This window comes from Chinchilla lanigera, unplaced genomic scaffold, assembly GCF_000276665.1.
Source record: "Chinchilla lanigera isolate Chin_1 unplaced genomic scaffold, ChiLan1.0 scaffold00020, whole genome shotgun sequence".
Classification (NCBI taxonomy): Eukaryota; Metazoa; Chordata; class Mammalia; order Rodentia; family Chinchillidae; genus Chinchilla; species Chinchilla lanigera.
Window position 1 is genome coordinate 23,688,869 of NW_004955421.1, and position 26,508 is coordinate 23,715,376.

Below are 26,508 nucleotides of genomic sequence, written 5' to 3' on the forward strand. Positions count from 1 at the left end.
GTTCTAGCTGGGGAAAGGTGTTTCTTTCAACTAGGAGGTTTAGGAAAATTTAAATTCAAGATTCCTGACTTATATGTTCAATCATCCATCTGAGGTTTCAGATATCCTTTCCTCATTGGAGCCCTGGCTGTCAAGGATACCTGTCAAGCAAGCACATTTGATGTTTTTTTCCCCCCAGCTCTGTCACCCTTGTACTCAGATCCTGGGCCTGATTTTGAATGGGTCTTCTTGTGGTTGCATAGTGTCTCTGAACATTTTCTTAGAGGCCCTTGAGATTAAGAATTGCTTCCCTGAGCCTCCCACTCTTTCTGAGGATGTCAAGTGCAGTTACCTATACAGCGTCTTTATTAGTGTCACTCATACTACCAGAAGCAGTTGCCATGTTAACTCCCACTGCCCCGCCTTGTACCTATTCCTCAAATTAACCAGAAACAAGAGCATCAGTGGCTCTTAGGCCATCAGGTGTCTAGGTGCGTTACCCACAACTTACTCAGAACGAAAGTGTCCCTCTTACATGCAGTGGGAAGTGATTCCAAAATCCCATCCTGATGGGCTATTTTCTAGAAAATCTTTGACACTGTCTTGTCAGGAGTTCAGAAGGTAACAGTCTGAGGTAAAGCTCGTACAGGAATACTTTACTGTGGTATAAAATACCAAGGTGGCAGGAATGAGGGAAAATAAACTTGAAGGAGGAAGGGAAAGCAAATACAAGGTGGTTTATTACAGAGCTGGCTTCAGTTTAAGGAAAGAAGTGATTTCTGTCAAGTGAGCCATCTGCGGGCAGTCCAGGCACAAGTACCATTCTTCAGAATAGCTTAGAAGGGAGAAAGGAGGGGGCCCAGCTCCTCTCCCAGCTCCTTCAGTGGTCCACATGGGCACTCGGAGATTATCTGGCTGTAACTTGGGAGCTGTGTCACCAGGCCCTCTGGTCAACTGCTGGAAAATACAGATCCTGTATGGCATGCCACACAGTTCATCTGAATCCAGAAAAGGGGGCTGGCACCTATCTTTTAGGTGTGTGATTGGGTTGGGTCTGGGTGGCCCGCATTCCCACTGAGGGGAGTGGGAAAGGGACAATAGCAAGGTAGCCAAGATGTCCCAACAGGTCAGTGACCAAGAGCCCCGGGGTTGGGAGAACCTAGTGAAGCAGGGAATGATTCACTTACCATGTAAAGCCCTGCTTGGAGTCACGGTACTTACCCACTATGTCATTCTACTATCAAACATGCATGGATGTGCTACTCATATAGAGAAAAAACAAAACGAAAAAACAAGGCTCTGCACATACTCAGCAGGAAGACCAAGTATTTGAGCCCAGTGCAGTGTTTGTACTTGAGGCCAGACTGGAAGGCATGGCGGCTGTGGACCTGTGCTGATCACTTCAGAATGAAAAGGGAATTTTTCTGTTAGTTATTAGTATGAAATACTGTTTAGACCCATCAGCTCCGGAACACTCAACAATATACTTTAAAATGAGCCACCACACACAGGATGTATTGCAGCCTAGACCTGGGCTAATATCGTAAAAACCTTTTATTAAAATTACTCTCTAGTAAACCTTTGCAGCCCATCTATTATTTTGATGTAGTATTTCTATCTCACTGATAAAATGTTCAGTCTTCACATGGAATCTCCAACGCCAAATTCATGTAAACAGTATTTTTAAAATATAAGTCTTCAAACCTCAACTAAGCATTATGTTCTTTCACAAACTTTAAAAATAGTCACAGCACAAACCCCAGCACAAAGGGGAAGTAACTCCTGGGGAACTGAAAGTTGTACAAGCCTCGTTAGATAGCAGAAAAATTAAAAAAAATAGTTTTTCTTGTGTGTGTGTGGCAACAGACACAAATATAAATTATTTTGGCCTTGACTAATTCAATTGGAAGATACGGTTATGATCAGATTTTCTTACACAATCAGTTGTTAGTTTCTTGTTCACAAAGATCTTCAAGCATAAATAGAAATGCAGTGATCCTATTCATTCAGGCATACAGTGCTTTATCTATTTGTTTCTAGTGCACTTGAGAAAATGAGCAATGTATCCCATTTTGCTTTTGCAGGCTTTGTTTTTGCTATTCAAAAAGCTTCCATATGAACACAGAACAAAAACTTCGATCTGCAAAATCTGAATCTCAGCAGGGCAAAAGAATTTATTTAAAGTGAAATAAGATACTCAGTACTGAGATTGAGGAGAGGATAAACTGCTTGGCATTTCTCCACCTGTAGTTCCCTGGTGCCTCTTTCTCTCTGTCACCTGCGCTGTGTCCCTAGGTAGTGTGACCTATGGTGGTGGAGAGGAGAAGAGCATGTTCTGCCCCTGAGATCCTGGTGAGGGGACATGCCAGCAAAGGAAGCTCCTCCTCCTCGAACCGGGACACCCAAGACACATAAAGGGAAAAAGATCAATGTGAATGTGGTTCTTAACTATGGTGCTCACCGAAATAAAGAAATCTCTCTTCTAAAGTATCAAGTAATTGTATACAAGCTAGAATGACTGACATTGGGAAGGTCAAAGATAGTCATGTGAGTATATATAGTAATATTTTAACAGTAAAATAGAATGAATGCAAGTTCCTTGAGCAGAAAATTCCAGAACTGGTAGGTGATTCTAACAGGTCACACGATAATTTGAGAGCCCAGGGGATGTTAACAGCTTACAAACAGATGCTTTCAGGCACAGCAAAAATACAACAAACCTACAGAATAAAATAAACCTAATTCAACGCCTAAAAAAATCTGTGTAATAGCTTTTAAAACAAAGACACAAACACTCCTGTAGAATTTATGTTTGCTTTATTTAACAATGTGGCTTACAAGTTTTTTTCAAGTAAAAAGGCTGTTTTATTTAGAATAAAAATTAAAATATAACTCTGATATAGATTTTCATTTATGTACATGAAAACATATATACAGAATACCATCTTACAGCAAACTAACAGCATGCCCCCTGTCCTGCAAATTCCAAAAGACACTAATTTTTCCCTTTTATGCACCAAAACACACAAGATATGAATTGAATTTCAATACAAACTATTCAAATTGGAATGTAACACAGTAAAGGGCTTCCAACATTCACGTCTAGGGACAGTTTATGCTTCTAGAGATCATGCTAGCTTCCATTCTGAACAAGAAGTGAAATGATTATTTCCGCTGTAACTCAAAAAAAAGTTTGCCTCAAATTCCCCATCTTAAGGTGGTTTTTCAGCAAATGATTGTCCTAAAACTTTCCTTTTCTTCAGGGTACCTCTTCAGGCCCCATGAAGCACTGCTGGTGCCTTGATTATCTGACATGGTCTACATCTCACTGATGCTGGGTGCTCGCCACAGGGTACAGATCCAGTACAACTCCAGCTCTGGACATTGTTTGAGCTGTTATTTATCACTTAAACTAGAGAGGATTTTAACCAAAACCCAAGGCAGCACCATATGTCAGCAATTACACAATTTTTAAATAAACAGGTCAAAAGTAGAGCAATTTGATTTTATCGTATCATGTTTTAGATAGCTGTAAACCATTCTACTGATAAGAGCTATGAGAATTAATCAACTTAAATTATACCAAATCAAGGGGAGTAATTTCCATAAAACTTTTGAACAGAAAAGCAGAGTTAAGAGAATTATTAAATTGTAATAGTTGCCAATGTGAATATAGCTTCCCTTATTATTTAGTTATTGCACGAAAGAGACACAGACAGAATGTATACCTTAAAAACTACACATAGCTTTATTTACTAATTTTTCTTTCAAATAATTGCACACTCAATCACAGCTTTCTAAAGACAGAATATAGAGTAACTGGAGCCTAGAATCACCATCTTATCCCAAAGCAGCGAGATGTCAAACCACAACGAAGACCTTAACACTCCTTTGTTTTGTTTTAGTCTTATGTACAGAAATAAATACACATGGGTGCTCTACAAAACTAGTATGAAAAGCCCTAGTCCCTGCAACACTAACAGGGACAGCTCTTATAAAGGGGCGTTTGGTATAACATGGAAGGCAAGTTCAGTACTTGCCTCACGCAATGCTCAAAATTCTATGATAAATTCAGAAACGGACCAATTTTCAAAAGGCAGATCAAAACCAACCTTCCAGAGATTGTAGTAAAGGTCAGAAGCGGCAGTGTGAAGGTCTGGATCATTTTAATTTATGGAGGAACAAATCAAAGTGAACACAAAGGAAATGATCTTTGAATGTGATCAAATAAGGTAGAGGAATCTAAGTAGCTGTACAGATCAAATACTATGTGTGACTCAAACTCTGATCAAAGGAATTTAATTTTTAAACTGACACACGAGTTCTCCATGGAGCTCCATGGCGAAGGAGCTGCTGTTGAAAAGCAAAGGCGTTCTGTAATGCCTGTAGTACCCTGTTCTTTTCAGGTTGGATTTTTATTTATTTTTTGTGTGCGGACAGGATTTTTTTTACAACACAGTACCAATACAGTCAGGAAGTCAGGGACTGAAACAGCCGGCGAGTTTTGGGGCAGGACTGAGCAGCAGACTCTCGTTATTAACAACGAAGTGACATTTCTGTTTCTCGGGTTATACACACAGTGCTGACTACAGGTGCCTGCTTGGCCAGGTCCAGGAGGTAACGAGTGGCATGATGTACACTGTCCAGCTGTATAAAGAAGACGACTTTGGACTCAAAGGAAGATCAAAGAAATGGTACCATCCAGGGATGGGGCATCATTTGTTGGTGTTTAGAGCAAGAAATGTTTGGCTCATGGGTTGTGGCAGCACGGGGTATGTGTATAGAATCCGTTTTATCTGCCATAAGCAACAGAGACACAACACAGCACACTCCTCCTTGGACACTGGCTCTGTCTTTAGGACAGAAGCTGGTAAAAGGTGAATCTAGAGAGAAGTGAAAACTACTTCAGAATTCTGTCATAGAACTGGTGCTGATGTGAAGAAGTACACCCACTGTGGTGGGATGCCCAAAGGACCCACGTCCAGGGACACTGGCGGCTCGCCTTGATTCTGCAAAGTGTCTCGGCCTTCCTGGAGGGTTGGGCAGGTGGCACACAGACAACATCCAGGCTGATGGCCTCCCGGCCCGGCACTCTTCCGCTCTGGGTACAGCCGTGTCCTCCTTGCCGTATGCACACAGAGCCGAAGTCCACAAAGTGGCTGATACTACGCAGAGAGAAACTGAAGCTAAACTGCAAGGCTAAAGGATAAGCGCAGTCTTGGACATTTGGCTCAACGGGAAGCAAAAAGCTTCTCCCAGCAATGGAGGCATATCCTGCTTGGGCTTCCTGATGCGTGATGCTCCAGCTCTCTGCAGAGACTAAGGAGACTCCTAGACTTCGGATGTAGCACCTCCTCCTCCATGCCATTACCGGAAGGGCACACAAAGGCAACATTCACTCTCAAAATACAATATTGTGCTGTAGCTGCGACATGTCCTCATGTTCACTTGCAACACACAGAACCAGCTCAGATTGAAAAGGCCAGAGTGAAGGAAGATAAAGGAGTCGGCACAGGCAAAATGTCACAGATCTTGAAATGGGTACCCTTTCCAATGCTGGGAAATTTAACACCACGGGAACGAGCGTTTAAGGCCAAAAGCGCGTGCCTAGAAGGCAGGGATAGGGAAGTGAGAAGAGGTCACACTGTAGGCTGGAAGAGAGTCACGTAACCGCAGCCGACCATGAATCACCAGGACACTTCTATCCTCGCCTCCTGTCAGCGGTGCCCAGGCAGATTCATTCTCCACGTGTTAAAAGCTGGACTATAGAAGTCTGCTGCAAGGAAGACTACACAGTCTCAATGACAAAAGATCTGTTTTTCGTGTTCATCTGTAGCTGATACAGAATGTAACGGTTAGCATGAAAATACATGGCAACAGCTAAGAAACCCACCACACCGCGTCCCTGGAAAGACTGAGACTCTAATCAAAGAAAAGGATCAACATAATGATGGTTAAAAACAAAACAAACAACAACAAAACAAAGAACAGTACAAATCCCAGAAGGTGGAAACGTCTGCGAGTGTCCACTTCCGAACAAAATAAACGTTTGGTTTCTTTGCGTCAGTTTAAAAAGGCATTGAGGCAACCACCAAGTAGAACCGTCTTTCTGGGTCTGCATGAACAGACTGAGCCCCTCACACAACACACAGATGAAGCGCTGGGTATAAAAGGCCAAGCACTCCTTAGAGCCACAGATTTGTGTGCAAGTGTCTCAGCTGATTTAACGCAAGTGCCCAGGGGATTTCACAAGCAACCTCAAGCTAGGGTGAGCTGCAGGAATTGCAGGCTTAAACGCTGGTGTCAGACGCCAACCTGAACTTCCTTTCCAGCATGAATGTGAGAAGGAGGCCAAGAGAGACAGATGCTTGCTGCTACACTCTACGGAAAGCTCACGCCTGTCCTTTTACGAGGACTGAGGTGCAGAAGGATGGGAAGTTGCCCAAGATCACACAGTTGGTCATTAGCAAAGCCAGGATGAGAACCAGTTGACTGCAGCGCCAGGGCATACTCTGCTGCATCTGGCCAGGGTCTTGTTCCTCATGCCTGTTGTATACATGTGTCTAGGCAGAGCAAAAATGAGCACAAGGGATGCGCAGAGACTTGTTTGAAGTGACAGCTGCAATGATCCTCCTAAGGGGATGTGGCTAACTGATGAACTGCTTCTTCCAGGTACACGTTTCCCTGCAGTAGTTACTCTCTGATGTGGTTACAACTAAATTAGAATATTGCGGTTCTTTAGCAGAATCATTCCATGGATGCTCCAGGTTTGGTCACTTGGGAAAAGCTGTCTCATCACTTCCCGACACCAGCTTCTGATGTTCCCCGTACTTCCTGAAAGGCACCTCTGAGGACGGAGGTTCAGCACAGTGTTTTATAAGGACATCCTCAAACATCGGCTGCATCAGAGAAAGGAGCTGCCACCAAGATCAAACCATAGTGATACACATGTATCGATGGGACAGGTGCATATATAAATATACCTGCAGGGATCACAGCAAAAACTATCAGCAAGGGATTCCGTATCCTTCTTGGTCACACTTCAGAAGATAGCAACTGTGCTCAACTTAGTTCTAATAGCATGTGACCCGTACTTTAGGAAACCTTGCTCCAAAGAAGCTGCCTGGTTTGGAGTAGGAGAAAGGCGAAACGTGGACATACAAAGAAGCTCTTCGTACGCCCTGCAGAGTCTGACGCAGGGCTGTAAGTACACTCCCCAGAAGTCACTGCTGTGGCATTTCATTGCGCTTTCAAAAGATGGAAATATCAAACAGGCTGGTGGGTGAAGTGGGTCCTTGGCTTCCTGCTTCCTGGTGATACACAGTGGATGTATCATTTCTCATATCCCCAAAAATCAAAGTATCGGTCTTGAAAACACTCACAAGTATGGGACTGCACAGATAACGGGCCACTTCCGGAGAGGGTCAGTTGGCATACTGGGCGTAGAAAGCTACTTTAACCCTCTCGATCTGATGACACAACTTGATGGCGGGCCCCAGCTTCAGCTCCATGCACTCCTGCACGGTCGGAAGAGTCAGCAACAGGAGCGCCTGGCCGTCGATGTCCTGCCAGGAGACAAAGCCAGGTTAGAGAAGAGGCTGTTTGGGCCAGGGATAAAGCTCAGTGGCATAAGCGCCTGCCTTGTAAGCGCAAGGTCCTGAGTTTGATTCCTGGTACCAAAAAAAAAAAAAGAAGAAGAGGCTCTCTGCACCCAGGGAACGCATTCCCCACTCAGCCCTCGTCCTGGGACCACATCTGCGCTGGGGCCTGTGCTGGGGCTGCTACTGGGGAGAGTGTGGGCAGAGATACCAAACTTGGCTTGACGATAGTCTAATCTTTGTGATAATAAAAACTTATTTTTTTTGCCAAGAACATTTTGACACTCTGACACTCACAGGCCCAGCCTACCATGGTAGGTACCGAGAGATGGACCAGGTGGGCTGCAACCAGATTCATTTCTCAAGCTTCCTGTCCCTTCCTGAGAGAGCAGCCTCCCCCCACCAGGCCAGGTCCTTCCTATGCTAATGTGAGCACCAGTGAAGAGCTTGCTACTAAAAGTATAAGCTCTCTTACTTTCCAGCCAATGCCTGACATTTCACAATCAGGAGCGGTGAGAAGATGCTGAAGACATATATGCCAACTACCCAGCATGCTTTTCCATAGAGGAAAACATCACACACACACACATACACACACACCTGTGTGCCACACCTGCCTGGGTCACTTAAGTTCCCCACTGCTATATACCTATGGAGATGGACACACTCTATGCTCCTATACATGCACTATAACAGTCATTATTTATAGCGGAAGAAGCTACGTGGAGATTACACTCTGGTGTCCAATTGGAACCGAAGCCAAGGGAGTGTACCAACCTGACACCTGAAGCCACATCTTTGGGAGAAAGTCTTATACTGCAGAAACCCTATAGAACTGGCAGAGTGAATGGATCCACAGATGCACACATACTGATGTTATAGGCAGTTGAGTTAGATAGAAATATTTTAGGCAGTCAGACAGGGCCAGGCCCTTGAAGAAGCCAACAGGAGTGATACGTATTTGCTGTGGGCCAGACCTCAAGACAAAGGACTAAACAAATGTACCCACATACCTCCCTAGGGATGGACATCAGGGATTGATATTCTAAATGGGTAGCAGTCACCTTGAAGAGTCCTTGACCCAAGCCCTTACAGGAAATCCCCTGTTCTGTATTCATGCCCGCTTGCTACGTGACTCAGTTCCCCATTTGATCCCAACTTAATAAATTTTACCTGAACAATTCTTATTGGTCGACCATAGTTTTGTCTGTTTTCCCGTACCTTGGACCCACCTCACCTCGTGGTTTTGCTCTATAAAAGTCCCTAGAAAAGACAGAGTCTTGGGGTAACCCACTTGGGCCCCCTTCTGTCGCTCTCTTGAACAGAAGCTTTCTTTTCTTTCCCTCAACAAATATATTCTACTCTTCACCTCCGTTGTTCCTAAAATTCATTCTTCGACTTCAGAGAACACGAACCCACCCCAGATACCACTCAGGTTGGGAGTTTTTATTTTCCTGTATCACCGACGCAGGGACACAAGAAGTATGAAGAAAGCAAAGTAAAAGGATAACGCCGAAGGAACACAGCAGCACTAGAAATACAACTCAAAGAGAAGCAAGTTCATGAAATGCCTGAAAGAGAATGGTTCTAAGGAAACTCTAAGAAATGAGAGACACCCACATATTTCAGTGAAATTAGGAAAACAACTTGTGATATAAGTAAGTCAGGAAAGTGATAGAAATCATGAAAAAGAACCAAAGAAAAATACTGAATTTAAAGAACTGTAATACAAATGGAGAATCCTACACAAGATCAATCAGAAGGAACTCCTGAACCCGAAGGCAAGTGTTTTGAAATAACCTACTCAGATGAAAGAGAAAAAAACAAAAAAGCAAGTAAGCCTCCAAAACTTATGGGACACTATTAAACAAAGAAATATTCAAAGAATAAGCTTTCTAGAAGAAGAGAAGAGAAAATACACAGAAAAATCTATTTGAGAAATAATGGCTGCAGACTTCCCAAATTTGAGTGAAAATATGGATATCCAAATCCAGAACACTCAGAAAATGACAAAGTGCCATATTACAGCAATCTGTCATAAATCCAAGTCAAGGGCTGGGGATATAGCTCAGAGGCACAGCGCATGCCTAGCATGTGCAAGGTCTGGAGTTTGATTCCAGAGAGCAAAAAAAAAAAAAAAGAAAAGAAAATCCAAGTCAAACTACAGAATTCCAAAAAACAGCAAAAGAAAAGTGCCAAGTCACATTTAAGGGAAACCCCTTTACACTCACTGAACATTTCTCAGCAGAAATGTTATAGGCCTGGAGGGAATTTGAGGATATAGTCAAAGTTCTGAAAGAATAAAATACTTGCCAACCAAGGCACTATACCCAGCAAAGCTGTGTTCAGAAATGCAGGAGACATAAAGAGCTCCCAAAACAGGTGACAGGGAATTCATCTCCAGTAGACAGGACTAGCTAAGATGCTTAAGAGAGTCCTAAACTAGAAGGAAATGAAGGTAACTACCATGACGGAAACACACACATGGACACAGGGACACAGACACACACACCTTTTCATTCCCAGACATACACTGCCAGAGTGAAGTGCTAGCCCCCTTCTATGAGTATACCTATCCCAAAACCCATACCACAAAGACAGTCATTAAATGATTGTTACATTGAATTTGCTACTGGAACAAGGGGATAAAGACTCATTCCCAAGGCCTATGCATTCTCCTGGACTTCTCTGGCTCTTCACTAGCTTGCTTCCTATAATAACCTGATTTACACATATGGATGTCTGTGATTCTGTTATATTCCAGAAGTAACAGTGGCTCAAACAGACTGTAGGACTAAGTAATGGAAAAGATCAGTGGTCGCATGACAGCATAAACTGAACTCACCACTCAGGGAAGTTTTACAGCCTGAGCTACCGTAAGTCACAAGGATTAAACAGCCACACGACAGCATACAAGCGTTATAGACATCATTTATCAATGGGTTTCACACAAGGAGCTAACTTTCTTAAACTAATGGTTTATTTAGCTGTCTTACAAACATCTAAAGCAAATGGTAGCCTTGTGAACAATGATGTCAACAGTAAGCATGATTTATCCCCTGATCAAGTTCAAAGGACTGATGTTGAGACAAAAATAATTTATTATCTGATTAGATTCAAAGGCCACAGTCTGCCCTAATAAACACAGCAGCAATAAAAATTAAGTATTTACTTAATGTTTGTGCAAATGCACAAGCACTTGCAATTCATTACTTTCAAATTACAGATGAGCGCCAGCTATGATGTATGGAACTACAAGCCATGTCTCAACAAAGACTCATGTGACCTTATCAAACCGGAAAATAAGCAGATCAGTCAGAATCGCTGTGACAGGCTCCTGCAGGGAGAGCTGCCCTCCAGCGAGCTAGAACACACACACCAGTGCTTTCTGACAGAGGACCAGGGGAGGAGCCTTTAAGGCACATCCTAGGCTCCCCCCAAATCCTCCTTTTACATGACTCTTACATGGGAAGAAAGGAGGAAGACAAGGGTTAATTCTGTGAAGTTACATGTATGTAAGTGTGTAAATAGGTGTATATGTACATATCTGTGTATCTATGCTCAAAATAAAAATTCGCATCTAAATCTCCAGGTAGAAACTTGAAGACGGCTGTCTCACTTTCAGCTTTCTTAAAAATTCCAGGGGCTTTTGTCCACAGCTGGGCAGCCTTTGTCGTATAGACCTTGAACATAAACGCAGAGCTTCTGGAACTTTAAAGACCACTGATTCCTTCCTAGACAGCCCAAGTACGTGTCCCGGGATGCTACAGTGCCTTAAATCAAACATGAGGACATGTTGGTTGAGAGTTTGGCTCACTTCAAAAGACTATCCCCCAAACACCACGTACTTGCCTCCCGGGATAAATATGCTGGATACAAAAATCCTGTAATTAACCACATAGAAATGATCAGAGGGACTGCCACCGCCCAACTCTCAGCCCACTCAGGGGTACAGCATGACCGTGAGGTATCCGGGAGGCACAAAGGACACAAAAACATTTCCTGAATGGAGAGATCACCTACAATATGTCTGAAATAAAGTCAGGCTTTGGCATTACATGCTGTAACTGCCTAGTTCATTTCCAAAGCCAGGAAAGAGAATATACTCTCTTTCCCAGGACACGGCACCCCCAGATGCTCCAGGAGAAAGGCTGGTGTAGCCTGTGCTATCCTCACTGTCAGCACCACGCCCCTGCCTCCCACCTCCCAGCCACTGCCCGCTCCAGGAGCCTCGGTTCCAAGCCTACTTCATGCTCAACAATCTACGCAGACCCCTGGCCTCCGCTTTTGTGGAAGTGAAGAGGGATTGCCGGGCCTACGGCAATTGGCATCAACTTTCGAGGCTAAATTCAGTACTGTTTCTTCCCTGATCTCTCTGTTTACATCGATGCCTTCTCTTTTGTTCTCTTCCGTGCACCTGCCAATTGTGCATTTGTCTGTGATCCCCAGTTAAGTGCAAGCAGTTAGGGTGTGGGCTGTCTTATCCTTCTGTGTTTTCAGGCAGCTTTTAATAAAGCACCTTGCCCTCAGAGGTTACCCTATCTTCCTGCTGAAATGAAAAGTGTTACACATAATTGGCCATAAAGAAATCAAGGGCCCTCTCAATTACTAATCCTATCTTGATCATCAGAAAGTCTTTTCCTCCTATTAGCCGGCATAAGGCAAGCCAGTAAGTGCGTGCTCAAATACTGGGTGACACGACGCAGAGCAAGAATAGGAAAGGGAAATTGGGGGAGATTGGGGAGAAGCAATTAAAGCAGTAGTATTACAAATGGGGCATCACTGAGTGTCCCCAGATTTCGCAGGACTGGGGCTTCCTGCATAGAGAGGTTTATTACCGTGCACGTATCTGAGCCTTCTGTTTGGGAAACTGTGGATGAGAATTGTTAAACAGTCTGGGCTCGGGGGCTCTGAGCACTTCTGCCGAGGAACAGGTATGTCCATCGCAAGCCAGGTTAGCAATCTCAAAATAAGCTTTAGCTAGAGACATTAACATGGCATTAAGCTAAAGGGTGTTAAAAAGAAAGAAGAGCTAACAAGCAAATTTCATCTGCCTGCTACACCCCACTGAATTTTTCTTTATTAACCTACAAAGCTATGCGGCTGACAAAATAACTATCAAATTTAATTTGAGTGATGTGAAACCATGTTAGCAAACACACTGAAAAATAACGAGATAAATACTAGGTACATGTGTGTGCATTTTTTAAATTATGCAAGTCAAACCTATCCCTGTTTTTGGTTATGACGGCTTCGAAGGAAAACTTTGATAGAAGAGTGGAAAAAAAAATGAAAAACTGATTCCAAAATAAGCTTGCAAAAAAGGTATTGGGGAGCCTTCAACATCACTTCTCAAAGACTATTGTTCCTTGCGCTCTTCCTGAAGGGGGAAGGCACTCCGCTGCCTGCCAGGCTGTGTGCTCACGGAGGAGTAGGCAGCCTCTGAGGTCGCAGCACTAGACGGAGCTGTAGAGCTGCGTGGGCTAGAGGCGGAGACATGTGACAGTGATTACCAGGACCTTACATGGCATCCTCTGACCTCAGCTCAGATGCCCCTCCAGCCTGGGCCCCACGCACCGCCCCACGCACCGCCCCACGCGCTGCCCTCACTTCTCCAGGAAGAAAGGAAATGGGAAGCTGCTTTCAGCCCCGCCTCGTCCTGCTCAGCCAGCAGCGGGGGTGAAGATGGGCACGAGAGGGCGTCGCTGCTTTGTCACCGCAGATGGAGCATGGAGCATGGTCCGCACTCCCTGCAGACTCAATTCCAAGCACAGGCAGCACAGGCAGAAGCGCACGAAGGCCACGCCTTTGAACTTCAGTTAGAGCTGGCTCACCTACAGCCCCTGCCTTGGCCCTTGTACGCCTGGGACTAAGTCCTGAGGAAAGAACAAGAGCTGAGTTTTGCTTGCAAGGAAACTCCCATTTGCAGGAAGATGGAGACTGTAAGGGGAGGGGCGCTTGAAGCTTAACTTATTATAGAGATGCTCCATCTTGCTTCTTATATGGGAACAATCAGCCAAAAAATTAGTCCTGAGAGCTAAAGGGGAGAAGTGGGTAAAAATGTAGCCTGGCCTGAAGCTGCCAGCTCCTGCCAGTCTCGGCTCTCTGCTCACTTCCAGCCTCCCTGAATGATACAAGGCGAATTCCTGGGATGACCATCGCGAGAAGACCACGCCACCAGGAATAAAATCAGGCCTCTGCACCACGCTGCCTGCTGAGAGCAGCCAGATTTAGCTGCTTCACTGTCAGCCACTTCCTGCTTTGGAAGGACTGTGGGGACCTCCAGGGACCGCTAACCCTGCCTCACGCTCCCGTGTGCTGTCCGCTGTGCACCGCCTACCCTTGTTCCACTCACAGCAGGGTAGGAGGGAGACCGAACAGAAACGACACTTGGCCAAAGAGTGTGCAGGCAATGTCAGCGCCCTGTGGGAGGAGCCTCTGTTGTGGTTTGAAAGGTCCTTTTTTTTCTTCAAGGATTATGTGGGTAACACACCAGTCCTCACAGCTGACTTAATTTTTATAGATATGGTCCCACAGAGCTCACCAGAAGCAGAATCACCAGAAGCAGACTACCAACTTTAAAGAAATGAAATGCAAAACATACAACATGGAAGTTACACCCGCTACACGTCAATATTGCATTTCTTCTGATAACAGAGTTCCATTTAGGATCTGGCAGCCCCTTAGCAGGGGCATTCCAGTTTGTAGAAGAAGAGGAGGTGATAGTCTCAATCAAAACTAAACCTGTAAACTAGCCTGAGAATTTTTTTATTAAATTACTAATTTGGACAATTTGCTTACAATACAAAAGCAGACTGATTCACAAAAGGTGAATGAGTTGGCCAATGTTATTTACAGTCTTGTGGGGGCTTTTTAGTGATAGATGTGTAGTTTCTACTGCATAATGTACATGTTTGCAGCATGAAATTATAGAGTATAGATCTTTAAAAAGGTTGCCACAACATTTCAGAAATAAAAGGCATATATGTTGGTAATGAGAAGCTTGTAATTTCTGCAAATGCTCCTGGTGATTATAACAGTCTCTGAATGTACAACACCCAGAGGCGTGAACACACACAGCTATTATCCTGTGTGCTCTGTGATCTTGCGTACAGGCAGGTGGATGATGCCTGCAGGCTCCTGCTAGTTCACCTAAAAGCACAGACAATCCCTGCAGTGACTCACTGGAGGCCTCGCCAGATCACAGCCATGGCATTTAGGCTAAAAGATATCAGAACAAATTAGTAAAAATGAGTAATTAAAGGTCTGATGGAACAGGAAAGGACTTGAGCGCTCACGCGCTGCAGACAGCCCAGCGGGCAACAGCTCTTTAGTACAACAGGTGAAACTGCCTAATGTGAAATGTAAAATTAGATGGGATTAAGACCCTTGATCAATTAATGCCTATTTTTTTCTCGCGTAAGAGAAAAAAGTTTGAATGATGGACCAAGCTTTTAACTGATAATACAGATGAGAGAGGTCCCTACTCATGGCTTCATTTGACAGCTGGGGACATGCCGTAACATCCCATTTCTTTGAAATATTCTGAGGCACTGTTAGAAGTTGGGTTTGGAGTACAATAAAATAAGGCTTTGTACAGGTTTCTTCAAACTAGCTCTGTTTCACTTTCTTTTACTGGGAATTTGTACAAGGTAGTGTGGTAATCTTTCATTATATGAATGGATTCAAGCTCCAAACCTAACTTGCAAACTAGAAGTGAGAAAATCTGGGCTCTTTGTGCTGGCTCCACTAAAAAATATTTCTCACCTAAAACTGCCTTTGAACCTAAAAAAAAATAAAACAAAAGCAGTAATATACAGAACTACATTCCATAACCCCGTTTTGGACACTGTAAGGCATCTAACAGGTGCTCATCTGTATATTCGAATGAACAGATACACGTTAGCATATTTAAGCTGTGTAATCATCACTTGTCATGTATTGGAATACAATGCTGATTTTTGTCTGGCAGCCCTACTTATCCATAAATAGCAGTCAGGGAAAATGCCGTTAGGTAATGTTTTCCAAGGGATCTCAACCTATTGCTTTCTTTTTATTTTCAAGCCTGCAAAGTGCCTTATCAACAAGCCCCGTATCACAGCAGCTCTAACACGACTTATAATTCTCTTTCCTGTTTGTGCGTTACAATGAAGGGACAAGGTCATTGCCCAGGACTTTAGGTCAAAAAAGGGCTTCTCCCCACTCATCTCTCGGTGCTGCCCACTGACGAAGTGCAGCAAATGTCAGGAAGCAGGGAGCAGACCGCCTGCCTGGCCCCATTCCCTCCTACGGCATGATCTTACTGGGTGTCTACAGAAGGTTTCAGGGTGGATCGGATGATCATGTCACTCATGGATTTCCCTAGAGACAGGACGTGAGAACTCCGAAGGAACGACAGCACTCTCCTTGGGGACTGCATTAATTCACTTTGTACAATTTAGCACTGCACCGACTTGGGAAAGAAGCTGAGAACTTCCCTGGGTGCATGGGAAACCAGAGACCTTCTTTTTTCTTATTGTTTAAGCCTTGAAAAATTCTCTCTCTATAGTTTTGGTTTAACTTTAAAAACAGACTTAATAAACATATCTTTAATTTATTGTATGGCAAACAGTATTTTTTAACATGAGAGCTTAAAAGAGTTTTTTTACACTGTGGGACACTGTGAGAAATTTCAACAAATGGTGCACACACAGTAGAGAAAGACCCACACACAGGCTTAAACCTGAACTTTTCAGACAAGCCCAGGGGAGAATGGTATGTGGTAGTATGTATGTGGAATGGCAATTTCTTTTCTTATTCATTTATGGGAAAATATACATGAAAACCTTCTCAGAGCACATCATGCCATGTCTTACGCTTTAGCGAACTATAGGTACTTTCCCTGCTGGGTTATAAACTTCCTTAGGTATAAGGTACATCAATTATTTTTATACTTGTCACAAGACCACAGGTTTTCACTATCTCATGATGAAAGAAGACAGTAAGAAAACAATAATTTAATCAGCATTAAATGAACACAGCGAACAGAGAGTAGCCACTCAATTCAGGTGTAGCCGACACGTTTTCTCCTACTTCAGCTGCCAAGCGTAACTAAAACCACTTGACATTATCTATAAACCAAACGGAGGACTCTGAAAGGTGGAGCAAAAAGGGCAGGCCAGCTGGGGCCATGGGAGCTGAGTGAATGACATGGCGCAGAGCGATCTGTTTGTTTTTGTGGTGGTTGTGTGAACCACATAATCAAGGCTTAGAGCAGAACCTGGTGACCCGGTTTTCCAAAGGCACAGACAGGAGGGCCCGCTCGAGCCTGCATTTCATAGCCTAGCAAAGGGGCAGCTTAGCAACACGAAAAGCCTGCAGACACCAGCAGCTCTACTGACAGATGAACACCATGGGAAAACCCAGTCCAGCCCTGTGTGTGCCAAATACAAGACCTAGCAAGCAGCTCGGCCAGGCCGCAACTAGGCACCTGAGTCCCTCAACAAGGCAGCATCTGAGAAGGCCAAGCAGAGCCCTGAGATCCTCTTTCTTGCCTATCTTCTTCTCTTTCTTTTTTCGTCCAGTGGGTATTGAGCCCAGGGCCTTCACACGGGACTACATCCCTGGCCCTGCTTTATTCTGCATTTTTGAGATGGGGTCTTGGCAAATCTCTAAGTTGCCCATGCTGGGCTAGAACATGTGATCCTTTGCCCCAGCCTCTCAAAGCACCGACATTACAGGTTTATACCACTAAGTCCTGCTAGAGCTTGCACTTTGTTTTCCCTGCCTGACAGTAAAGAGTGAGCCCCCCACTGTGGGTCAGTGCAGACTGAGTGCGCAGCCTGGAGGCCCACCCCTTGCCGGGCAGTGCTCGGGGTACTATGAGAGGAACGTCACCGCCATGACATCAGTGAGGCCGGTGGGAAATGGGAACAAAGTTCTAATGGGGTCCTGCGGAGACCCCATTAGGTCTCCCACACCTGCTCAGCCGTACCCAGGAGGCTCACGCAGGTGTCACCTGCAGGGGGATTTTAACTTCCACCGGGCAGTGATGCAGAAGCTAAGAAAAGGCAGGGGGTTCCTATAAAATCTGGAGCCTCCTAACACAAACCGGGCACCACACCACACCGTAAGGCTTGTACCTGCTCCTGGAAGATCTTGGCCAAGGGGGCGCAGTCTGTCAACTTAATGAACCGCACCACGTCGGTGACTGTCCACTCCAATGGGTTGCTCTCCAGGACGAGCCTCTCCTCGTCCTCCTGTTTCGTGTCCTGCAGGGGACGGTGAGCAGGGGACAGTCACTGCACCCTGTGTGGTCACTGGGTCCTTTCCTATGCCCTCCAGGCCCCAGTCACCGTGTTAGACCAGAGCCACCACCTCCCTCGCCCGAACAAATCCCAGTAACTCAGTCTCTGGGATGTCTTGCAGCAACTGTCTCAGTAAGTCTTCTCCCAAGCCACAGTGATGCATGCGCCTTAGCGGTGAACACAGGGCTCAGCCATGGCCGATCTTGAATTCCTAGTTCGGAAAAGTCTGGGCCTACTGAGGGACTCCAACTGGATCGGTGTCTGGGTTTTGTGACGATGGTGCCGGTCACCTTTTCAGGGGATTATCTGCCACCTGCGGGTTTAGCAGACGCGTGGCACAGTGATTTGCTATTTGAGGACATCACAGAGATGCCCCACAAGGACACAGAGAGGGCAAAATGCAAGGGCAGAAATTGGAGACTGGAGACGACATTCTGGAAGCCTGGCGTGCAGGGAGGCTTGGTGCGATCAAGCCACCCCGTAAAGACACTGTCACCAAGAGGTGAGGTCAGGGCCATTCGTCTCACACTTAGGATTTGCTGGAGCAGCTGCTACCCTCGCAGATACTTTCAAGAGGTTTCCCCAAAATTGTGCCCCAAACTATTGTTCTTCTCCTTGGTTTTTCTCCTGTGGCGCTGGGGACTGCCTCAGAGACTTTGCATCAAGCTACGTCCTCAGACTTTTCTTTTTTTTTAATAACAAGGTCTTACTCAATCACTTAGTTGTCTAGGCTGGGCTTGAACTTGTGATCTTCCTGCCTCAACCTCCCAGAGTGTGGGGATTCCTAGTGTGCCCCACCACACCTGGCTTCACGATTTTCATAAAGAAGACTGGCACACGCCCCACCTGAAGCTCACCTCTGAGCCCTCCGGCTTGGCAGGTGGGCCCTTGTCCCCCTCCTCGGCAGAGGGAGCGGCAGGCACCGGACGGCCCCTTCGTGCCCTTTCCACGGGCGGCCGGCGGGGGGGCTCCGAGCCACTCCGCAGGGTAACGGCCCTCCGGGGCCGCGCCGAGGGCACCTCTGCCGAGGAGGCATCTATCTGGTCATCTCGGAGCTCGGAGCCCGTCTCCTCACTAGCAGTGTCGTCATCCAGGGCATCTGCATCCTCCTCCTCACTTTCCTGGGAGGAAGAGAGACTTGGATGGAAAAGGACACCTGTGACGCAACAAGCGGCCTGGCCTGCACCCCCAGCCACACAGTGGGCTCTGATCCCAGCTCCGTTCCCACCCAGGCTTGTCCCAGACACCCTCTGACCTCGGCTGAGGGTCCCCACCACAGTCCTAACGCCACCCTTCCTGAGTCAAAGCAGCTGATCGCGTGATCCCCTTAGGAGAAAAGGGCTTCTTAGGTCATATTTCGAACCATTCTGCAAGCAGACTTCACCAGTGCCGCAGCCTCCTGGCTGCAAGGGCTGAAGTCAAAACCAAATGCTGGAAACTGCTGCGGAGCAGACCCTACCTCCCCAGAGCCCGCTGCGAAGTCCACGGCGGAAGACCTCCGCTTCTTCTGCACAAAGATGGATTTCCGTCGTTTCCTCCTTCTGGATGGTTTAGGATGGCCGCTTTCAACGTTGCTTTCCCCGATTGGGGGCTTAATGATCTTCTTTCTCTTTCCATAATAATAAGCTATCGGGAGGAAGATGATTTAAAAATGTTTAGGCGATACACACATATATGTGGACAAAGACAGAGGACAGGAGGGGAGGACAGAGGAGGGATAAAAGGGAGGAGAGAGTGGTTGTTTCGTTTTGGACAGTGTACCTTTGACATCTTGCCTGTACCTCGGGAACTTGGTCTGAGAAAACAGCTTCACAGAGTAAACATTTCTCCCATGCTTCAAGGTTAGAAGGTGTTAGGGACCTCGGGTCCCTCCAGTACCCACATGCTGAAGACCTAACCCTACTATTAGTGTATCAGGAGAAAGGCCTTGGAGGGGGTAATTAATGTTCAGTGAGATTGTGAGGGTGGAACCCTAACCCAACAGGACTCTGTCCCTATGGGAAGAGACTCCAGGATGTGCACACGCAGTGAATCTCCCACGCGAAGACACAGCAGGAGGCAGGAGTCTGTGAGCAGGGAACATCCCAGAAACCAGATCTGCTGACACCTTAGCCTGCAGCCCACAGAGCTATGGGCCACAAATATCTGTCGCTTAAGTCACCTGGCTCCTAGGGCATTCTGTTGTGGCAGCCCAACCAGACAGACAGGTGAAGGGTGTCCAAGGTGCCTATAGTCCTTCTGGAAGTTCATTTTCTCCATTTCCTGACCCCAAATTGGGGAGCGTGCTAACACTGCTCCCCAATGTGAACTTGCACTGTCAGTCAACGAGCACTTTGGATACATCCACTGGGTCAGAGTCGATTCTCCCACCTCTTGATCTGACTAACACAAACTAATATCCTAAGTAGAACAGCCAAATTCACATTCAAACAGCCTTCTTCCTGTAATAGCCCCGGTGAACACTACTGTCTTCTTACTCAGGGGAAACTTACTACTTCTGAATGCCACAGCAGGGATCTACGTATTTACCAACATTTAAAGCACTAGTTGGAAAATTATTACCAATTTTTAAGGATGATTAAGTTAAATGTACAATCAACTCATTTGACACTAACAGGGCCCCAGGTTTTAATTATGACCACAATCATGAAGGTTCATTTACTACCTGAAATCTCAACTGTCCCACTGGGATGCCACCAGCCCATAAAGGAAGCAAATGCAGCTGAGGAATCCTTACCCATGGATGAAGTGAGCCAAAGCAAAACCAAAAGCCAAAACCGAGATAAAACAACGACCTATCAAAATGTGCAGCTCCTTGGTTACGGTGCAGGGAAAGGCCACCTCACACATCCCACCCCAGCCAAACCACTGGCTTCGTCTCACAGATAAGGCTCCTGCCATTCCCGGACCTCGATTTCCTCATTGGCAAGGTGGGACCGCCAGAAGTGCCTGACACAGACTTCCTTCAGCCTAGACTTCTCTATTCCCTACTCCTCTCACTGGCACTGGGTCCACAAGGAGCATGTTCACCAAGGCTGTCCGGAAAGGGCCCAGAAGCAGTCCCGGGGCTCACAGAAAGCACCCTTGCTCTCTCTCACCAGGACTCAGGGCGGTGGGAGAGCCTGGAACAGCTTCCCAGATCCAGCTGTACCAGGACAGCGCTCTTGGATAAACAGAGCACATTGCTGCGGGAAGAACGCTGCTTCACTATTGCTTCCGCTATAGTACAAGTTACTAAGCTTTGGCTCATGCTCAAAGGCCCCCGCAGGCACGGCAAAGGTGACCCGGTCTGGGTTTCAGAAACCGGCGGCCAGATCAGAAATGGGCTCACTGAATGCAAACAAAGCTTGGCACCAACAAGGCTTAAGTTCAAGCCTTACATGAGATGGGTGGCCCCTGCCGTGACTTTTCCAGAATCCACCCAAACAGGGTTCTGTCATCCTCGCACTGGCGCTCAGGTGCAATCTGTAGCAACATCTGCTCTAAGGTAACTGATAGGAACTTGAGATTTTTAAGTTTCATAAACCCAGACCCAGAATGATCTCTAAGCTCATTTCGCTCGCCTGTAAAATAACAATGGCCTGCTCCTTCTCTCTCATTGCCTTTGTCCCAGACGTACAAGGAAGCCAATTTCTAAGATGAAGTTTAGCCGTCAGGCCAGTTGTTTTCTGTGCAGGAGCAGCTGGTGCCCACAGAATTCCTGCCCTGGCCGAAGGTGATGTGGAAAGGAGTTCTCCGGGGAGCAGGCGACATAAACATACCCATGGTTCTCACCTGAGACCATGCCACGTGTGCCAGCTGAAATGGGAACCAACTAGCAGAGAGGGCAGCTGACCTTTAGCGAGAATGGAAGCAGAAGGTGGGCTTGGGTGTGTGTGTGTCTGTACAGAGAAAAACAGACAAAGAGAAGGAAAGTCACATTCTGAACACTGGCCTAAGCACACCTGCATTCCTTTCCAACACTCAAGCTGACAAACGCCAGGAGGCTCACAGAGCACTGACCATGTGGCTGGAATGTGGGGTGGAAGGACCAACTTCCAGGTCATTGCCCCGGGGTACAACAGCTGAGGAAGATGCAGGAAGATCAGAAGCTGTGACTCAGAGAGTTTTCAGAGCTTGGGATAGGGGAGGTAGAGCATGTGGGGTGGCTACCCAGAAGGAGAAGTGCGGAGGACAGAGAAGTACAGAGAACAGAGGTGTTTACGTGTGATGGGGCAGAAGCGGCATATCCTCATAGTTGACAGAATGGGGTCAGGCGGGGTCATGCCTCGCAGCGGACAAACCAAGGCATCTGGTGACAAAGAGTGGGGGGACGGGTGCCTCTGAATGAATCCTCCCATGTTCTGAGCGAGTTCTGAGGGCTGCATCTACGCAGAGGAAAGGCATGTGGCAAGATAAGCAGCTGAAGTCTATGGCCACACCACCCTGAACGCTCCCGATCTCGTCTGATCTCGGAAGCTAAGCAGGGTCGGGCCTGGTTAGTACCTGGATGGGAAAAGCAGCTAAAGAACCATTATGACTCCTCAGGGAAAAGACAGTTCAAGTTCTCAGCGACTACATCACCGTGACACCCTCATCTCTCCCTTTCCAGAGCCTGCCATGGATAACCCTCTATCTGGAGTCATCCTCTCCTTTCCTTACGCCCTACAAATACACAGGAATCTTAAGGAATGGAAAAGCTCTTTACAGTGCAATTCATATGAAAAACTACTCCAAAGGTTAAAAACAAAACAGAAGCCAAATGGCACCCCACGGCCAGCCGGGCCTGCTGTGGCTGTGTTTTCCCATCGCTCGTACTTACTGTATTTGGTTTTGGTGTGGATGGAGCAGTTCTCTGGGCAGTTTTCAGAAACCAGCACAGGACTGAACAAATTTGGACAGCACTCCAGCTTGGCACACACACGTCGGCAGAAGTTTGCTACCTGGTCCGAGGTTCGCACGATCTTGACCACAGCTCTGTACGTTTTGCCTCTGTACCTACAAAGTAAGAAAGGGAAAAAGCCACGGCGAGATCAAATTATTGCTTAGACTTATTCCGTACAGAATATTCCAAAAGGAGCCGTTCCATTGCCAACAACAAAGCATACCGTGTGTGCTTTTCACTTACCTGTTACAGTGTTCTTTATAATCTCGCAAAAATATTTTTAAGAAATGCAAACTCGCATGCAGAGAATACATGATTAACAGTGGTGATCCACTGCAGTACAGACTCTCCTTTAGCATGTTCTCTCTGTGCGGTCTGTCATCCCATGCCAGGTATGAGTAGTACGTGGTACATACCCAGTAGGCATGGTTCTCAAAATGAGGCTAATGAAATCTACTGGGTATTTTCTGGCCTCTGTATTTCACTTCTGAAAAACAGAGGTGCATGTGGGATCATGATTCTACTTTGACAAATCATGCAGATTCAGAACACTGAAATGACATCTCTGTCAAGACTACATATGCTATTGCTGAAATGGGCACAGTTTCCATTATTCATAAATGTCATCAGTGCAGAACGGTGATAGGTAAGCAAGATCACATTGAAAAGGAGAAAAAAACGCAATGGATTTTCCAGGAGAAAAATAAAAATCAGAAACTGTAGCACAGCCACACAAGACAAGCAGTCCACATAAGGGCTCCGGGCAGCATAGATAGCAGCAGGCAGCCAGAGGCTCCGGTGCCCACGGAACCATAATGGGCCTCCAAAGAACTAGCAAGAGTTACAGAAAAAGCTTCTGTGAGCCAGGAGTATCAGGGAGCCATGTGAAGTGGCACAGCCCGTCCTCTCCAGGATGGGACAGTGCCAGGTGCTCTGTGAACGGAAGCTGCTCCTGCGGAAGGCACGTGCTCTCCCAACCCTCCTGCCTCGCTTCTGGTTTCCTCCTTCCAAAGCTGCGCATATGACTCTGAACGTGCACACCTTCAGCAGCTCCTCAGGGACTCAGGTCTCGACAGAGTGCCAGTCAGTGGACAAGGTCACAGGGCAGTTCAGAGAACAGGCACGGGAATCAACAGTCCTTTGTATGGATCTTTATTTCTTATTCCATTGAGGTCTTCAGAAAGTGACGGTCTTTATTTATAAATGAGGGATAATGAAATGCATCTCTCCAGTTTAAAACAAAACAGCAAACAAAAAAACAAGGTAGTTATTTTAACCAAGGGACTGCACCTAAGAGGCCTTCATTTTTGTTATGGAATGAGCTGTGTTCCCCCAACTCATAGGTTCAAGCCCCAATCCCTACACAACCGTATTTGGAAAGGGGGTCTGTAAGGAAATGAAGATTAAACACTGTCCACAGAGCAGGCCCTGGTACAGCAGGACTGATGTCCTGACAAGAGGAAGCAGAGGTATGAGAACTGTGAGCGCAGACAGTGCCCATGGGAGGACACTGAGGTGACAGTCACCCACACGGTACGGAGGGAGGCCTCAGGAGACACAGCCCTCGTAGCCGTGAGCTTGCACTTGCACCCTCCAGACTTGCAAGAAAACGAATGGCTGCTGGTGAAGCTGCTCAGTCTGCCATATTCTCTTACGGAAGCCTGGGCTGACAAACATGACTCTCATCTCAAGAGGGCAAGGGACGGACAAGAACAGGATCTTAGACAGCTCTTCACCAGCAAAGCTTTCTTCTTCATCAAGGTGCTGCGCACTGCGCACTTCCCTTTTCTGTTCACATTCTGTAACGATCCTCTGTGGTCATCCGTCAGTGTCTTTCTCTTCTCCTCAGAAGAACAATTTAGACTAAGGGTACCAAGTTATCCGCAAAACTTTTTGAGGTACCAACAACAGGAGACCTGACAATCCAAACTTCCTACACTTACCCACAGTGAACGGATTTGATGGCACAGAAATCTTAAATTACAGCTAACACTGCTGCCAGCCATGGCTGCTTTACTGCCGCGATATTTAAACACCAATCTCTTGCAGTTTTCCCTGTGACCTGGTTTCAACAGAGGAATGTGCTATCCAACTGCTGAAGTGTAACTACTAAGGCCCAGTGTTGGGGCACACATTTGAAATCCCAGCACTCTGGGAGGCTGAGGCAGGCGGATAGTAAATCTAAACCCAGCCTGGACAAGTTAGCAACTTAGTGATATCCCATCTCAAAATAAAAAATAAAGATGAAGGCCCTGGGTTCAACTCTCAGTACTGCCAAAAGGAAGTGTAACTATTTAGAGAAAATAAAAATTAACTGCACTCCCCAGGATGACAGAGAATTTAGAGGGAGGATGCTTCTAAGAAAAAACATGGAATGAAGTCATCACCATAGAACTAACAACTAGATTTACAGAAAGCAGAATGGATGGTTCTTGTTTTAAAGAGGCTGTGAAGCTTTTATCCAAGTATTTATGGTAATACGATATAAACAAAGAAAACTGGTGAAAACAATGAACATTTGGAAATAAATTTCAATACCGTTTTAAATCTATCACGGGTGGGTGCAAAATAATGACAAACTTTCCAGTTGGAACTAGATCACAGGTTTTTGTTTAGTTCATGATCACTAAATGTAGAAGCCAATGCCAGGTGGGTGCATTAAAATAGCTGCCTATGAAACTCTGCCTTCAATGTGTGTGTCCTTATTTTTAAGTTGAAATCCTGAATGCTTCATTTCACAGAAAAACAGCAGGTACCGGCAACTCCGGAAGACACACCTACGTAAATTTTTGGAAAACCAACTACAATCAAGAAGAATGAACTTCCCAGGTAAGCTGACATGCCAACTGGTGAGGCAAGACCCCATATCTTCCTCTAACCTGCCGTTTCTCACAATAATCCCTTCAGTTCACAACAGTATGTAACAGGAATGTCAGGCAGTTAAATTCGTGCCAGTATCAGTATAAACAGAGAGACTCTACTTTTGTAATTCGTAGGTAAAGCATCCTGGTTCACAAACAATAGGGTACTGATAGAAATAAATAAGAAAAACAGAGCTGGGGATTTAGCTCAGCGGCAAAAGCGCCTGCCTGGCAAGCGCAAGGTCGTGAGTTCGGTTCCCGGTACCGGAGAAAAACAAAAAACAAAAAAAAAAAAAAAGAAAAACTATTACTGAGTGTATTGTAACCTTTTTTAAAAAAAAATGTCTCTGCAGAGACTGGAAAAATATGTTTTACCTAATAAATCATTTTTGAAGACCCAAAATAACTAAACTTTAACTTGAAAAGAGTACTTTATATTTACTCAAAGCTCACTCACATCCCGAACCTCTGCCCTCCCTTTCCTTTGTCTCTCACACGTGCTCAGCTTGTCTTTCTGTGTAGTTAGAACTAAAAAGCAATGCTTTGTAGATAAGATCATGCTTTAAGTCCTCTATCCTTGCACAACTGTTGATTTTCCTAGAACCTCTATGGACCCTATGCAAAAACTCTCCTCTCGCCACGTCCCAGAGGAGGACCTCTAGGGTGTACTTCTGGGGAGAAAGGGTTTTGCGTCTTCTGGTGCATTTCACAGCAAAATCAGTGCAGCTCCAGGAACCCGCCTATCCCTCATGTGGTGGAAAATGCAGAATTAAAATACTGCCTGCGCCCGTTTTTTCTTGCAGTTTCATCCACTGTACATTTTACGGTTTTAAGGCGCTGTTTTAAAAGAGCCCAACATTAAGATTCTTAAAGTCCCTTAAAAAATAACAAGACATTACAAAAGCAGGAGGGTCGTGAAA

General features: G+C 45.8%; 1 protein-coding gene across 7 annotated transcripts in view; it reads right to left on the reverse strand.

Moving 5' to 3' along the window:
• Window positions 1-2,779: 2,779 nt before the first annotated feature.
• The window catches only part of Sfmbt2 (Scm-like with four mbt domains 2), a 222,134-nt gene continuing 198,405 nt past the window's right edge, over window positions 2,780-26,508 (reverse strand). For all 7 annotated transcript variants that reach the window (XM_013513769.1, XM_013513768.1, XM_005383870.2 and 4 more), the window contains exons 17-21: window positions 22,665-22,840; window positions 19,323-19,489; window positions 18,721-18,984; window positions 17,699-17,827; window positions 2,780-7,544 (exon numbers count right to left, since the gene is read on the reverse strand). In XM_013513769.1, the coding sequence (XP_013369223.1) occupies window positions 7,404-7,544; window positions 17,699-17,827; window positions 18,721-18,984; window positions 19,323-19,489; window positions 22,665-22,840 (877 nt within the window). In that variant the 3' untranslated portion in view covers window positions 2,780-7,403. The remainder of the gene's footprint in view (window positions 7,545-17,698; window positions 17,828-18,720; window positions 18,985-19,322; window positions 19,490-22,664; window positions 22,841-26,508) is intronic.